This window comes from Zingiber officinale, chromosome 1B (assembly GCF_018446385.1).
Source record: "Zingiber officinale cultivar Zhangliang chromosome 1B, Zo_v1.1, whole genome shotgun sequence".
Classification (NCBI taxonomy): Eukaryota; Viridiplantae; Streptophyta; class Magnoliopsida; order Zingiberales; family Zingiberaceae; genus Zingiber; species Zingiber officinale.
In genome coordinates, this window is record NC_055986.1 from 52,664,516 (window position 1) to 52,682,256 (window position 17,741).

The 17,741-nt window shown below is 37.6% G+C and overlaps 1 protein-coding gene across 1 annotated transcript in view; it reads right to left on the reverse strand.

The window, feature by feature from the left end:
• Window positions 1–2,694: 2,694 nt before the first annotated feature.
• LOC122056603 (zinc transporter ZTP29-like) overlaps window positions 2,695–17,741 on the reverse strand; it is a 49,590-nt gene continuing 34,543 nt past the window's right edge. The window contains exons 6-12 of the mRNA XM_042618667.1: window positions 6,037–6,092; window positions 4,685–4,741; window positions 4,442–4,482; window positions 4,213–4,280; window positions 3,584–3,640; window positions 3,368–3,485; window positions 2,695–2,916 (exon numbers count right to left, since the gene is read on the reverse strand). Of these exons, the coding sequence (XP_042474601.1) occupies window positions 2,871–2,916; window positions 3,368–3,485; window positions 3,584–3,640; window positions 4,213–4,280; window positions 4,442–4,482; window positions 4,685–4,741; window positions 6,037–6,092 (443 nt within the window). The 3' untranslated portion in view covers window positions 2,695–2,870. The remainder of the gene's footprint in view (window positions 2,917–3,367; window positions 3,486–3,583; window positions 3,641–4,212; window positions 4,281–4,441; window positions 4,483–4,684; window positions 4,742–6,036; window positions 6,093–17,741) is intronic.

Here is a 17,741-nt window from a genome sequence, read left to right on the forward strand (position 1 = left end):
ATGAGGAAGAAAAAAAGTGAAAAGAGAGGAAAGAAATAGGAGAGATAATAGATTTTTTTTATCAAAGGAGAGGAAAGTTAAACAGCTCTCTAAAATGAAAAAAAAAATAAGGGAGAAAAAGAGAGGAGGAAGAAGCTGAAGCAATTGAAATTGAGGAAAAATGATTTTGATTGTTGGTGGTGGAAGAGGGGGAGAGGAAGTGTTTGGATGAGGAAGTAGGAGGTAGCGGCCAATTGTTATCTTTTAAAGAAAAAAATTGCATAAGAAAGGGAAAAGAGGGGCGAGAAATCCTAAATCTTCATAAGGAAAAAAAAACAATGGGTGAACTATAGAAAAATAAAGAGAGAGAGAGAGAGAGAGAGAGAGAGAGAGAGAAATAACATTAGAAAAATGTAGAAAGGAAGGAAAGAAGATATTAGAGCAAGGCACAATGGAAAAGAAGAGAAGAAAAGAAAGTAGGGTGCCACGAGGAGCTTCAACAAGTGCATCGCAGCTGCAATAGAAGCTCTATTGCTTGCTGGAATTACTAGATGGAGAAGGGGAAGACTTGTTGTTATTACTTGTTGAAAAGAGTGAAGGAAGGCTAAGGGGAAGATAGCGATTGCAATCCAAACATTGTAAGTCATTCGTAAGAAATAAATTTCTGATTAATATCCTAAATTGCTATCTTTGTTGTCATTATCAATCAAGTGAGAGCCAGCCATGCAAGATGAGAAATATTCTTTGTTATCTAACCAAATATGACAATTAGCAGAGTTACCACATAGGAAAATGATATTGTAAAATAAGTGGGTTTACCAAATAAAAGAACTACATAATTGTAGAAAGCATAATAATGCAAGATTAGTTATGAAAGGTTTTTAGTAGAAAGAAGGAACTGATTACTCTAAAATAGAATTTTTAGTGGTTAAGTTAACCATAATTAGAGCAATTCATGGGCTAGTGGCGAAGGAAAATCTGTATCTTCAATAAATGGATGTATAAGAACTTCCTTTTTTTCTTGGTGATTTGGAGGAAGAAATTTACCTGCAATATTGAGGTATAGGGAAAGGATAAAATAGTGTGCAAGCTTCAAATGAGTTTGTATGACTTAAAATGTTTAGATAGTGGTATAAAAAGTTTGACATTTTATGAGCAATAACAAAATTCTGAGATATCAAGTAGATTACTATTGTTACATTAAAAAGTTTGATAGCCCATATATCATTTTCTTACTATATGTTGATGATATATTGATTGTTGGAGCTAGTATATTGAAGATTGACATGCTATAACAGAAATTGTCAAAGGAGTTTGGTACTGCAAAACAAATCCTTGGAATGAAAATTTATTAAGGAGAAAGAGGTCCTGAAGTTATCTCCGGAAGAATATGTAAAGAAAGTGTAGCAGATTCAACATGGATAAAGCAAAGCTAGTGAAGACACCTTTGGCTTATCAATTTGGTCTATTCAAGAATCAGTCATCAAGAGGAACAAGTCTACATGGAGAAGGTACCCAATGCTTCTACTATTAGTTGTCTTATGCATGCAATGCTATGCACTAGACCAAACATATCCCATGTAGTGGAAGTTGTGAGCACGTTTATGAGCAATCCATGAAAACAACATTGGGGACAGTTGGATTTTGGGCATGGATATCTTCATGCTGATATGGCAACTTGAATTGTAGAAATAGTACTATTGAATTTATTTATACACTGGGTGATACTACTGTTAGTTGGGTTCGAAATTACAAAGATAGTAGTAATTCTACTATTGAGGTAGATTATGTTGCAGTAATAGAGGTTAGTAAAAAAAATGATTTAGTTGCAACCTTTTCTAGAAGAGTACTTGGGTCATAAATATAAAAAATATGTATTATATTATACAGTAGGAGTGTCTTCCATTTGGCTAAGAATCTTATTTATCATGTTAGGACAAAACATATACAGGTTGGACATCACTTTATAAGATCAACTTTAGAGGATGGAATTTTGGCTCTTGAAAAGATACTAAAAAGTCATAATCTAGTTGACAGACTATGATAGTTGAGAAACTGAAGTTGAGTAACTTCAATTGGACTTTTCCATTAAGGACTAAGGAGTCACTACCGCTCTACTGCAAATGAAAACAGTTGATGGTGAATTAATCTCCAAGTGAGAGATTGTTAGTATATGTGTGCACATTAATTATTTTATGTAAAGATATTTTAGGAATTTAACACATAATAATTGTAACCCTAATAACACTTATAACCCTAATTCACATATAATTGTGGATGGTCACCATTGAAAGAGGTGATTCACAGAGAGAGATAGCAAAAAAAAAAAAGTTTTGAGAGATTAAATTCTTGAATTCTCTTTGTAATCTGGGTTTCAATATAGTGAAAATTTATAACAGTGGCAAGTGGGCGTAGGTCTCAGATCGAGTGTGAACCACTATAGATCTTGTGGGTTCTCTGTGTTTATTCTTTCTCAATTTTTTATCGCTTTCGCAATTAGGATTGGTGCTTTGATCCTAACAGTTCACAAAAGCTACTATGAAGAAGGTCCTTGCCTAGCTTGATTGAATCTTCATCATTATAACTTTAATTAATAGCAATGGAGATTTAAATCAGTCAAATGATAATTGAGCGGCTTTTTGTAGCCATTTCTGTAGCAGATGCTTCTATAGGAATTGTGTGTGAGGAACATTCTGACTCATTTGTATACAAGGCGATTTCAAAGATGCAATGATAAACGACTAAAGTAGTTTTTTTTTTTCCATTTGGAGACTAGGAGTGAATAATACATATACATTACAATTTTTACACTGACATCAGGAGATGAAGAAACTATTTCGAATTTGCAATGTAGAAGGCCTTTGAATAAAGTACAATGCACATCCGGATAGCTACAATCTCATCTCCTTTGGCAGGCTGATGTCTAAGAAATATAGGCTGAAAAATCAAGTACCTTGTGAGTCGAATAAAGACAAGAACAAAAACAGGAGAAGATACAACAGTTAAATCATATAAATCATACATCACAATGTTCAAGTTTATTGATCTGCTGGGACCAAAACCAATTTATATACTAGATATGGATACGATTTGAGTTTAGTTGACTAAGAGTTGTGATGCAGCAGATGGTTAAATAAGCATGGTTCATAAACATATTGAGAGAGATGTTGGAAACTTTATAGCTGGTGCCAACTCAAAAGAAAAAGGAAAAAAAACTAAATGAATGATAAGCAAAGATACTAAGTGTTGAGGCTGTTTTGTGCATGTAGGTGTTGTCCTTAGTGTATCATTCAATTGGCCCATTATGGTTTGACCTCATTGGAGCATGTGTAGAAATGAGATGTTTAGTTCTAGTGTGAACCGATAAAGCATTTGGATGAGCAATAACCTTCCAGACATGAAAGCCATGCCGAGGAACAATGCCTGAATAGCCTGTTTATGTCCTGCATTGTCAAATGCTGTCGGCAGCATCTCATGCAGCGTGAGGAAGGCCATCACTCCACCAACTATTAGTTCAAAGAAAATACAACAATCAGAAAATTTAGAAATGATATGTATCTTTTGTTGCCAACTTCTGGGGATAAAGAAAGAATCGGTAAGCAACCTGATCCCAGTAACCCTTCAAGAATTTCGGGATTTAAACGTCTTGGGAAAATGTAAGCTGCATTAATCAAGCATTCGTATCAGAAGGTAAACATATAATGATGAACAAATTTTGTGCACCAACAAATTTAAGCATATCTTAATTTGGAAGACAATCGACAGTTTGGATAGTACAAATTTTGAATCCAAGTAAAATGAAAGAATCCAACTGCTTGAAAAAGAATTCTCCGCGACCTTGTAAAATTCGATATCATTTTAACAGAGTGAAGAAGTGACTTTTGTTGCATAGAATACAGAGAATAACTTCGATCTAGTAGGCAATCATGGCATTTGATTCCATAAGAGGAAATCAATCAAGTAAATGTAAAGATAAGACATGTTAGTTTTTTTTTTTTTTTGTTGCTCATTTTCTTTTGTAACTGAATGATTTTAATTCTGCACATCAAGAAAAAGATTTTTGGAACGTCTCCCACTGAGCTGAATAAGAAGTGTAGTAATAGTTCACAAGAATAGACAGAAATAAGCTACAAGGCCAACCTGATCCACAATATAGGAAGTTCCAAATAAGCCACAAAATCCTTGACAATCCAAAATATTAAGATAGTAATATGTAATTGGAGATGCACATACCCACAAATATCACTCCTATAGGTTCAGCAAAACCAGAAAGCGCTGCCAGTTTGAAAGCTTGCCATTTGCTAGTTCATGTGGATACCACACCAAAATTGACAAGGCATTAGTCTCTTCTTGTTAAAGAAAATAGAAATAGCATACGCACCTTTTATTTTTTGCTCAACTTTAGTTATTTTATACAGCAAAAGAAAAGCAAGTGTCAAAATCTATACCACCAGAAAAATACCTTTCAGTAGCATAATAGATAGGAAGAGCAACTGCAATACCCTGTAATAGAAATAATAATAATAATAATGTGTTCATTGAAGGTGAACTCTCAACTTCGATTGATATTCAAAAAGAAAGTTTTACAATGTGTTCATTGAAGGTGAACGTCTCCCATTGAAGGTGATTAGATGCATATTCAAAAAGAAAATTAAGCTGAGAAGCATTAAAAAATGTTTGACCAAAGTATAATCTTTTATTATACCTCAGGAATGTTGTGAAGAGCAATAGCCAGAACCAAGTTAACGGCAATTCGAAGTCCCTGTAAGAGTTGCAATGAAGTAAAACAATCAACAGAGGGCTACCATAAGGGGAAAAGGGAAAAGAAAGAGAATGGTCAATCAAATACATATTACACTGGTAAATTTTCCTAAATTCTTAGTTGAAGGTGGAATAAATTGTGTTTATGATAAACATTCTTTTAATACAGAAAAAAAAAATATAGATTAAAACCACATGTCATCACCAAAAATATGGTAGTGGCACTTCTGATTTTTTTAAGCAGTTGGACCATATATATAGAAGTAACTTCAGTTTTACTGAAAAGACTTCCAAAATCTGAAGTTTAGAGCGAGAGGTACCCAATCAAATGCAAAGATAACATTATATCCATATTTTTTAATATATATATATATATAGAGAGAGAGAGAGAGAGAGACCTCTACAACCTACTAGAATTAATACCCTATGTGAAACTATACTCTACCATAGTAAAGGGTTGGTTATTTTGTGAGTATACAGAAAGAAACAAAAGATAGCTATTCAGAAATGATTCCAAGGACTGTGTAGATCTTTTTCATTTTATTCAAATAGAAATTTGTCAAGAAGTTACAAAAAAAATAGGGAAAATAAAAGAACTTTTATGCTCCAAATTCAGTTTCATGGATAGATTGGAGAACAAATGGAAGAGTTGTGAAAAATTGGCTAGTAGTCACAAGGCATTATTAGGAAATAGTTTCCCCTAAAAAACTTAAGAATAACTAAACATTTATTTAAAAAATTTAGAGAATATGGTTACTATACAGAAAAATCCAAACTTAAATTAAGGGAGCGAATATAAATAAATAGAGAAACTAAAAGGTTCATTAAATGACACTGTAACCATAATTCGAAGCCTAACTATTTTAGTAATCTTGAATTGTACGTCTTAGCTTGGTCAAAATTATTTCTATAGTATAAACAAATCACATTTCAATAAATGATTACAAGAATTATTCGAGAAATTTGATCATTCATTCCTCAACTATTTTAATATATTTTTTCAGAAACGTGATTCAACTATAAATATATTGACTTATCATCACTTTTGAATGAGTAAATTCACTTCACATGAAAATGAAATTATCTTCCAGATTTATAAGTCATATATCTTAACATTCAGTCATAAAATCAAATTTTAATTATAAAGCAATTTCATAATTCAATGGGAGCTTGCTCATGACTAACCATACCTTCATCTAACACAAGTTCTCATAAGTATTAGAACAGATTCCAGTAAAAAAAAACAAAGAAAATGAATTCTAGAATAGCTACTGTCTTCTAATGATGAATTTATACCTTCATTGATCCAACAAAAAGGGCCATTCCTTCAGGAAAGTTGTGCACAGTAATACCTGCAACTGAAAACCACTTGCAATTAGATGAAGTAAAGAATTTTTAATTTGTCATTCTTGGAATTAGTGTATTATTAAAAGCGTCGTTAGAAAATAACAAACAAGAAAACCATATCAATCAAGTCGAAGGCATTAAAATATGCTAGTCATAAAAAAAGTTAGTGAGAGTTCCTAAATAATAGTTTTATCTTTTTTATTATTCTTATTTTATTTTTTTAGTTGGCTCTATATATCCCACTTATGCTAATTAATTCTGAGAGTAACCGGTCCGGTCTGGCCCCATGAGAGTTTTCTACCGACCACCAGGATATATCAGAAAGCGTTTACAATGGGTGGCTCATCAATCCAGCGTTCTTAAGTTAACAATCTGTTAAGGAAAACTCATCCGTTAATTCACTGAAGCTGAGACTCGATCCTTACATGCCTGAAGAACTGAGAAGACACCTTGCCGCTACACCATTGCCTCAAGGGCGGCAATAGTTTTATCTTTGGAGCAAAAGATGATATCACTCACCCTAAGCATTCCAGTATCGTCGACTCCACGTCAAAATACAATAGGTAATCACGAGGAGTATTTTGTCCTAGCGCAATGTCCCTTTGCATAAGGGAGGTTAGGCACTTAATGAGGTATTTTGTGTCTGTTGAAAATTGAACCCAAAACCCATTAGAGCAAACACCCATGTATCAACTATACCAAAAATTTTATCTTTTGGAGCAAAAGGTGATATTGCTCATCCCAAGCAACCTATTATCGTCGGCCCCACAATAAGATACAGACAGATAAATTACCTAGAGCAATGACCTTTTACATGGGAGAGGTCAGATGACCTCAAGACCTATTGAAGTAAATACTTATGCAAGTACCAACCATGTCAATAATTTTATCTTTTGTACATAACATATATGCTAATTAATTGGTTAATGGATTCTAGTTTGTTTTATTAATTTGATGTAACTACATAATCTGACACAAGAATTACAATTGCTCATGTGTTTATTATAGTAACCTTTTTTACGATGCACATACTAAAAAAAAGTTTGTGTTGAAGATAAAAAGATTGTCAATAAAGTTAATAATCTATCACTAAACATTTTGATGATAATAATCTTGTTACTATTAGAGCAAAAGATGATAATGTTCATCCCAGACGGCTCAGTATCGACGGCCCTCCAACAAGATATAGGTAGGTAAATCATGGGAGGCATTATGTCCTAGCATAGCGACCCTTTGCATAAGGAATGTCAGACACCCAATAATAATTTTGTTACTATATTCCTTTGCATAAGTGTCATAGTTAAAATTATTGAATTTTACTATTCCTATTAGGTAGACTTATTTGTAAATTGAACATGTGAATACAATCTAAACCCTTTAAAGTGATCTAAATTATATTTATTGGATTTTGAGTTATTGGATGCAGATTCAATGTATAGAACCCTTATGCCCAATCCGTTATCATCTATATGCTGATAATGGATTGGATTCCTATATAAAGGGGAAGTCCTAAAGGGTTTAGGTGAATCTTGACATAGTTTCTTGTTCTCCATAGATAAAAAGCTTTTTGGCGACATCACCCTCTAAGTTCCTTGGAATACCTTTCTCTTATTTCTGTTGCATCTTCTTTCACAAGGATCCAACCGATAATGTTAGGACAAGGACAATGGTTGTTCAATGAGGTTCCTTGTCCTTATGTTTTTGTATTACTTTCTTATATCATCTTTAATTGATGAAATTAGATCTTCTTGTTCTTGTATTTCTTATATGTGAGTTCTTCACGTTTAGAATTTATGCGGCTTAGGTTTTTACAAGAATTAACATGTGGTATCAAAGATTTGCATTTCATCATTTTTTATGGCTCTTAGGTTAAGTTTTTCATTGATTTGTTGTTTGCTTGCTAAATCAAAATTTTCTAGTATAAGACAATTTTTGATCGTCAAAAATCATGAAAGAAAAACCTAGGATAGGCTTGTTTTGTAAGATTTTCATGTTTCTGTGAAGAACATGAAAAAAGACGGAAAATCTCGTTGTTTAACCTAATTTTAGGTTAAAATCATGATGGTTCAATCTATTTCCTTGGTCAGGCAATCGATTGCCGCTAAAAATAGTGAATAGAACCATCAAGAATCGATTGACTTAATCGATCAGTTGGCCCTAACCAATTGCGTTGGTTTGGCAATCGATTAGCTCAACAATAATCGAATACGCGATTGACTTTAATTGATTACAAGTTTGTTCATGGATGCCTAATTTATTTGTGATTTTCGTTAATCGATTGAACGCTTTAAAATTAAACACATAAATGATTGGAATAGATGGATCAATCGATTAAAGTTATCCTAATAGATTGGGAATATTTTTCAATCAATTAACAACTTTAAGTTACAACATAATCAATTATCAATCAATTAGATTTTTTTTAATCAATTAAAAGCTTATCAATTGATTGGAATTCTTTCCAATCGATTAACAATTTTCTACGTGAAAGAAACAATTTCATCTATAGTAGGATTAAATTATAGGTTTGAATGTATTGCATGCATGCAATTGATTTATTGTATGCTTGAAATGCATGAGAAATGATTCATCCATGAATATTCAAGAATGAGATTAATTGATATTAAATAAGGATTAAATTAGAATACTTAAAGGAAGCTTTAGCTTCTTAAGGGTGTGTTATATATGATCATGTAGTCGTATACATTAAGCTTTCAAATCGATTATAGTAATTGATTGGGTAAAATCAATCAATTGTCATATAGTATCAATTAATTAATAAGCCTAATTTGGAGTTATTAAGGCTGATTAAGTAATTATCTGTTTGACTAAAGTTCCTAGTGTTTTTTATATCTATCTACATAACGTGCTAATAAGTTGAACTATTGTCTCAACGCAAATGAAGGCGCCTTTAATACATTTTACGTTGGTAGACGTATATCTATACTAAGAGTAATTGGCCTAAAGGAAGATTACTTTTATGTCAGACATATGCTCAAGTTAGCTTACAACTATGAAACAAAATTTTATTTTGTTCGGATCATGCACAAAATATATTGGTCCAAAGGAAGATATATTATGTGTCTGATTAAGGTTGTTATGAGCTATGGACAAATATATAGCTCATATAAAGTAACATATTATGCACACAATGGATCGGCTCAAAGGAAGACATATTATGTGGTCAATTAAAATTTGAGTTATATCAGAGAGTGTCGCTAATAAATTGTATTTTAGTCCATAGAGTGAAATACAATGTTATATTTTAGTCCATAGTCTTAAGTTGCATGGATTTAGATTATTAATTAAGGAACGATCGCCCGCACCTCTAACCAATTCTAGCACTATAAAATAGAGGATTGAATTTCAGCTATGGGAGAAATTAAATTGTATGTGTCTGAGTATTATGAGGCTTTCCATAACGGCACCAATAAAGAGCTCAATAACAGAGGGAGAAGATGCTAGGAGTTTCCTGAACCAACTGGCAAACTGATTCACCCCAAATGAAAAGGCCGAGATTACCACACTTCTTACGAAATTGGTAACCATGTGATACAGTGGTAAAGGAAAGATAAGGGAGTATATTATGGAGATTCCCAATATAGCGACAAGTCTGAAAGCACTAAAACTCGATATGTCTTAGAGTATGTTAGTGCATTTCGTCTTGATGTCTCTACTTGCACGGTTCACTCCTTTTAAGATATCATATAATACAAAAGAAAAAACAGACATTAAATGAGCTCATTGCTCAATGTGTGGAGATTGAGACATCTAAGAGTGCTCATTTAGCATCTGATTCTCAAAGTGTGATGAAGAAGTGAAAGATGATCAATAACAAAAGAAAAGGAAAATAAATTGCAGATTCAAGAGGCAATGACCATAAGGAGTACAAGAAGCAGGATAAAGAATCTATTTATTTCTTTTGCAAGAAGAAAGACTACCTCAAGTATGTCAATTGGTGTGTAAAGAAGGATAAACTTCTCAACTTTATTAGTTTGGAAGTAAATTTATCTATTATACCCACTGACACTTGGTAGATAGATATGGTGCTACTACTCATATAAGTGTCAATATGCATGTTTGTCTCAAGAGCTAACTTCCACTTGATGGTGAAAGATACATGTATACGGAGAAAGAAAAGAAGGCTAAATCGAGTAGATTATTGTTTTTAGGCTTTGTTTAAGAACTAATATCTTTTTAGATTTAAAAAATATATTTATTGTATCGTCTTTTGGATAAAATTTAATTTTAATTTTTTGTTTACACAAATCAGGTTATTCTTATTTATTTAGAAATAAATTTTTTAATATTTTCTTTAATTCAGTATTGGTTGACAATGTTTCTTTGGTTGATAAAATTTATAAATTGAACATATTTACTCCTATAGTTGATAAAATAATAATACATAGTATAGGTACGAAATGCAAATTGATTAACTAGAGTTCTTCCATGTTGTGGCATAGGTGTTTAGTGTTAGGACCTTCGGATGCGGCTAGAGAGGGGGGGTGTGAATAGCCGACCCCAAATTTTCGTTTCTTCCTACAATTTAGGTTAGCGCAGCAGAAATACAATGTAGAAACGAAAGTGGAGAAGATCAAACCTCAAACACGATGATGTAACGAGATTCGGAGATGATACTCCTACTCCTCGGCGTGTCCGTGAGGTGGACGAAGTCTATCAATCCGTCGGTGGATGAGACCCCTGAAAACCGGCTAATAGAAACTCCTTCTGGGTGGAGAAACCTCGCCACAAACTTCTTGCAACAGCAAGATAGGAGTACAAAGATACAGCACAATACAAAGGCAGTAAGAATGTAAAAACACAGCTTGTCTTCTCATCGACTGGATGAAGCAGCAACTTCACGAAACACCTACAACAGCAGGAACCAGCCGAAGGAAGCTTCCACGAAGCTTCAGGAAAAATGAGAGCTCAGCAAAGCTCTGATTGCAGTAAGTTCAGAAGGAAAAGAGAGGCAGTTTTCTTTACTATAGAGGCACTCGACCCCTTTATATCCCTCCTTTATATCCCTGAACCTGTGAACCTGCGAAGAGGGCAGAAGACATAGCAGAAATCTAGCCGTTGTGACTCAACGGCTAGAGCTGGACCGATCAGGCTCCAGACCTTCTCTGATCGGTCTTGGGACCGATCAGGACCTATGCTGATCGGTCCCCAGACCGATCAGCACGCTTCACAGAGAGTTGCCCAACTCTCTGATCGGTCTGTGGACCGATCAGGACTCAGGTGGATCGGTCCACAGACCGATCCCCCTCTTTCTTCTCCCGATCTTCTTCGCTTCTGTATGATTATTGATCGGTCACCAGACCGATCAAGTAATTCACAGAAACACACTGTTTGGTTACTGATCGGTCACCAGACCGATCAGTCAACCAGCGTATCACTGGATCGGTCACCAGACCGATCCAGGTTTAGAGCTCCCAGCCCTAAACCCTACCTGGTCCTGAGAATGAGCTACCGAGCCCTCTCTGACCTAGTCCGGAGAACGAGCTGCCGAGCCCTCTCCGACTTCGTCCGGTCCAGAGAACGAGCTACCGAGCCCTCTCTGACCTAGTCCGGAGAACGAGCTGTCGAGCCCTCTCCGACTTCGTCCGGTCCAGAGAACGAGCTACCGAGCCCTCTCTGACCTAGTCCGGAGAACGAGCTGCCGAGCCCTCTCCGACTTCGTCCGGTCCAGAGAACAAGCTACCGAGCCCTCTCTGACCTAGTCTGGAGAACGAGCTGCCGAGCCCTCTCCGACTCCGTCCGGTCCAGAGAACGAGCTACCGAGCCCTCTCTGACCTAGTCCGGAGAACGAGCTACCAAGCCCTCTCCGACTTCCCATGCCAAGTTTCCATACTTGGACTTTTCCCGTGCCAAGCTCCCTGCTTGGACTTTTCCGTGCCAAGTCTCCATACTTGGACTTTTCTCGTGCCAAGCTCCCTGCTTGGACTTTTCACCAGATGTCTGGTCAACCTTGACCTATCTGGATTTCCCTTGCCTGGCTTCACTCACCAGAACTTTCCAACTGCCTGGCTTCACTCACCAGGACTTTCCCTTGCCTGGCTTCACTCACCAGAACTTTCCAACTGCCTGGCTTCACTCACCAGGACTTTCCCTTGCCTGACTTCACTCACCAGGACTTTCACCTGGCTTCACTCATCAGGATTTCCCGAATTAGATCGACTCACCTCGGGTCAACCAGGTCAACCTTGATCAAAGATTGCACCCACAAACTCCCAAGTTTGTATTCTGTCAAACATCAGAATACAACTTTTCTACTCTCGTCAAACATCAGAATAGAACTTTTCTATTCTCGTCAAACATCAAAATACAACTCGAGTCAGGTCAACTCGAGTCAGGTCAACCTTGACCTAAGGTTGCACCAACAATCTCCCCCTTTTTGATGTTTGACAAAAACCATAATCAAGTTAGGTTAACCTAAATCAAGTTAGGTTAACCTAACTTAGGTTTTCCAATGTTCTTCCTTGAACATTCTCCCCAAACTCTAATGTTCTTCCTTGAACATTCTTTGGACATTCTCCCATTCTCCCCCCTTTTTGACACACATCAAAAAGAGTTAATCAAGGTCAAGAGTTTCTTCCTAATGAAGGTCTCATACCTTTCATTGAAACCCTTAAATTCCCCCTTGATACTAAAGTCAACAATCAACTTAGTGATAATCCCATATCACTCAAGTCTTTAGAGTAAAAAGTCCCCCTAAAAGTCAACTCCCCCTTGACTAATAGGTAAAACTCCCCCTAAAGGTCAACTCCCCCTTGACCATTGCACCAACAATGTCTTGGAGAGTTTCAACCCTTTAGAAATCTAAAATACCAACTTCCAGCTGAAATTTCAGACAATCAGTCGAAAATCAGCATTTTGGCACGCTCAGCCTTTACTAGATCGGTCACCAGACCGATCAGACTTCCCTGGATCGGTCCAGTGACCGATCCACACTACTCTGGACCGATCAGGCTCTTCTCTGATCGGTCCACAACTCTCTGATAAGAGTTCTGATTTTTTTTTTCTTCCCGAAATTCACAAACCCCTAAAAAATTACAGAAAATTCTAAAAATTGTAAAATTTTGAGGATACATTCCTCATAACATATATCATCATGGAAAAATAGTTTTTTATGAAAATAACTTCCATTTTCGAATCTTGATACAAAGTTTGAAAAACTTTGAAATAGCTCAAGGTTAATCCATCTTTGTATCAACTTGCTCAATGATGAATGCTATCACTAGAAAAGCTTCATCAAGGTTTTTCAAATCAATTTTGAAATGATTTTAAACCATTCAATTTAGGACCACAATCTTAGGGCTAAATGTACATGACTTGTACACAAGCTTTCCCTATGATCCTCAATTATGAACTAGGCTCATCTAGGTACAAGAACTATGCACCTTGATCCTAACTCATAATCCTAATATCTCACACACATCTAAGGTGTATCAAACACATCCAAGTCAATTTTGATGTGAGATATGGATTTAGGTCATCTTAAGCTACGTTCTAATGTATTTTCTAAACAACAATTTGATCTCCATATCAAGTTGTGTTTTTATCCTTACATCAATTTAATTGATCATACATGCAAGAGATGATGACATGGCATAAAATAATATCATAAGTGGAAACATGTGCCAATGTCATGATGTCATGGCATAAAGTATGAAACTTAAATAAGGCATGACATATAACTAACCTAAGCATTATCATGACATTTCAAATGATGGTAAATTAGATATGATGTCGTGACATGGCATATGGCAAACAATATATGGCAAATAACATATAAAGGTATAGAAAATACCTAATTCTAGCCTTAGTTGCCATTTTTGATAATTTTGATCATTTTGCCACAAACTCTATATTCCTAAGTGTAATAGACCTAAAATCATATACTAAAGACTTTTAGATCACTATGTGCCAATTAGATTGATCTTAGTAAACTCCTCAAATGTGGTTGGCACATCCTAATCACCTTAGGAATAGTTCTTAATTTCATTTTCAAGGCTTGATTACACCTTGAATATTCCTAAAATGCCACCTTTTGCCATGAGTAGGTTAACTACCTATCCAATTAAGGTTGGCACACCCTAACCCATCTAGCGTGAAGGAATCACGCTCCTAGGAACCCAATACCTATTTGAGCTCATTGGGTTCACTAAATATTCACTAGGGATGACTTCCCTTGCAACCCTCCTAGGCTTTAAAGCCTTGGTCATTTGGGACTCATCAAGATCAACTCTAGGGGTGACTCCCCTTGTGACCTTGGTGATGGTCTTCCTAGCCCTAGATCTTGTTCCATAATTGAATGGAACATTATGATAAGTGGGCTTGACCACTTGAGACTTAGGTTTGTGACCCAAACCTCTCATGTCCTTGGGCTTTGATTTTTGACCCTTAGACCCTAGAGTTGGCTTTTCCAAATTCTTAAGAGCCTTTTCTAAAGTGTCAAGTCTTGACCTCAAGACTTGATTTTCCTTCTCTAATACCTCAAGCTTTAATTTTCCATTTTTCTTTGAGGTACTCCTAGGCATATGTCTAGTTGTTTTGGGATTCCTACCTAGGTTTTCCTTAACCTTAGATGAGTTAATTCTAGGATTGGTATTTCTAGTATCATCCTTACCTAGACTAACATGTTTGGCACCTAAGCACATGTATCGGTTTCTATGGTTATCATGCTTATCATCATTGGCAATTGCAATAAAGCTACTAGCATGTTTCTTATTAGAATTGCAATAATGTGCCTTAAAAGATACCTTAGGGTTTACCTTAGCTCCCCCCATAGATGTGCTTGGTCTCTTGTCCTTGTGAGGTTGCCTCCCCCTCGAACATTGGCTCCTATAATGTCCCCTTTGCTTGCATTGGAAGCACACCACGTGCTCCTTGCCCTTGTGTATCGGGACTCCGGCTTCCTTGACTTTTGGTGTCGGTGGAGTCTTCCTAATCCTCTTTGGACATTTACTCTTGTAATGCTCATATTCCCTACACTCAAAGCACATTATATGTAATTTACTTGAAATTAAGTTGCTTGAGTTACCTAGGGTTGAGGATGGATATAAGCTCTCTTCTTCATCCCTTCTGGAGGTAGAAGCTTCTTCTTGCACCAATCTTGATGAAGAACTCTCCTCCTCTTCTTCCTTAGATGTTGAGTAGCCCTCAACTTCTAATTCCATACCTCCATGATGTGAGCTACTTGGCTCACTTGACTCCTCTTCATGACTTGAATTGGAGCTCTCCTCATGGAACTTAGCCAAGTTGTTCCACAACTCCTTGGCATCGTTGTATCCACCTATCTTACACAAGATATCATTAGGTAATGAAAATTCAAGGATTTTCGTCACCTCGTCGTTGATTGTGGATTGGTGGATTTATTCCTTCGTCCACTTCTTCTTCTCGAGAGGTTCTCCCTTTTTATCCACCGGAGGAGTAAAACCTACTCGTACACAATTTCAATTCACTAGGTTAGTCATAAGCAAATACTTCATTCTTACCTTCCAATACGCGAAGTCGTCGCGATCGTAGAAGGGTGGAATCGTGATGTCTTCTCCAAGTAGATCCATTCTCTAGCTTGTGCTCCCCCTGATGTTAATCCGACGAAGAGCAACCTCGCTCTGATACCACTTGTTAGGACCTTCGGATGCGGCTAGAGAGGGGGGGTGTGAATAGCCGACCCCAAATTTTTGTTTCATCCTACAATTTAGGTTAGCGCAGCGGAAATACAATGTAGAAACGAAAGTGGAGAAGATCAAACCTCAAACACGATGATGTAACGAGGTTCGGAGATGATACTCCTACTCCTCGGCGTGTCCGTGAGGTGGACGAAGTCTATCAATCCGTCGGTGGATGAGACCCCGGAAAATCGGCTAATAGAAACTCCTTTTGAGTACAAAGATACAGCACAATACAAAGGCAGTAAGAATGTAAAAACACAGCTTGCCTTCTCGTCGACTGAATGAAGCAGCAACTTCATGAAACACCTACAACAGCAGGAACCAGCCGAAGGAAGCTTCCACGAAGCTTCAGGAAAAATGAGAGCTCAGCAAAGCTCTGATTGCAGTAAGTTCAGAAGGAAAAGAGAGGCAGTTCTCTTTATTGTAGAGGCACTCGACCCCTTTATATCCCTCCTTTATATCCCTGAACCTGTGAACCTGCGAAGAGGGCAGAAGACATAGCAGAAATCTAGCCGTTGTGACTCAACGGCTAGAGCTGGACCGATCAAGCTCCACCCTGATCGGACCAGACCTTCTCTGATCGGTCTTGGGACCGATCAGGACCTATGCTGATCGGTCCCCAGACCGATCAGCACGCTTCACAGAGAGTTGCCCAACTCTCTGATCGGTCTGTGGACCGATCAGGACTCAGGTGGACCGGTCCACAGACCGATCCCCCTCTTTCTTCTCCCGATCTTCTTCGCTTCTGTATGATTACTGATCGGTCACTAGACCGATCAAGTAATTCATCGTTGCTTATTCCCGATCGGTCACCGGACCGATCAAGACCCCTCTGGATCGGTCCCCAGACCGATCCGGGCTAGAGTCCTCTCCAACTTCCTCCGGTCCCGAGAACGAGCTACCGAGCCCTCTCGACCTAGTCCGGAGAATGAGCCGCCGAGCCCTCTCCGACTTCGTCCGGTCAGAACGAGCCATCGAGCCCTCTCGACCTAGTCCGAGAACGAGTGCCGATCCCTCTCGGGCCGTCGGTCGAGAACGAGCATCGAGCCCTCTCGACCTAGTCCGAGAACGAGCTGCCGAGCCCTCTCCGATTCGTCCGGAGAACAAGCTACCGAACCCTCTCGACCTAGTCGGAGAACGAGCTGTCGAGCCCTCTCCGACTTCGTCCGGTCCAGAGAACGAGCTACCGAGCCCTCTCTGACCTAGTCCGGAGAACGAGCTACCAAGCCCTCTCCGACTTCCCATGCCAAGTTTCCATACTTGGACTTTTCCCGTGCCAAGCTCCCTGCTTGGACTTTTCCGTGCCAAGTCTCCATACTTGGACTTTTCTCGTGCCAAGCTCCCTGCTTGGACTTTTCACCAGATGTCTGGTCAACCTTGACCTATCTGGATTTCCCTTGCCTGGCTTCACTCACCAGAACTTTCCAACTGCCTGGCTTCACTCACCAGGACTTTCCCTTGCCTGGCTTCACTCACCAGAACTTTCCAACTGCCTGGCTTCACTCACCAGGATTTCCTGAATCAGATCGACTCACCTCGGGTCAACCAGGTCAACCTTGACCAAAGATTGCACCCACAAACTCCCAAGTTTGTATTCTGTCAAACATCAGAATATAACTTTTCTACTCTCGTCAAATATCAGAATAGAACTTTTCTATTCTCGTCAAACATCAAAATACAACTCGAGTCAGGTCAACTCGAGTCAGGTCAACTCGAGTCAGGTCAACCAGGTCAACCTTGACCTAAGGTTGCACCAACATTTAGAACATATATCCAAACAATGCCTAGAAAGATTAATATCACATGAAATTTTTAATTCCCTTGACATGTCAGACTTTGATGTCTGCATAGAGTATCTTAAGGGCAAGATCACTAACAAAAGGAACAATGGGGTTAGCCATTGTAGTGACATTTTGGAGCTAATACATATGGACATTTGTGAACTATTCCCTAAGGTATTTTGGAATTGACACA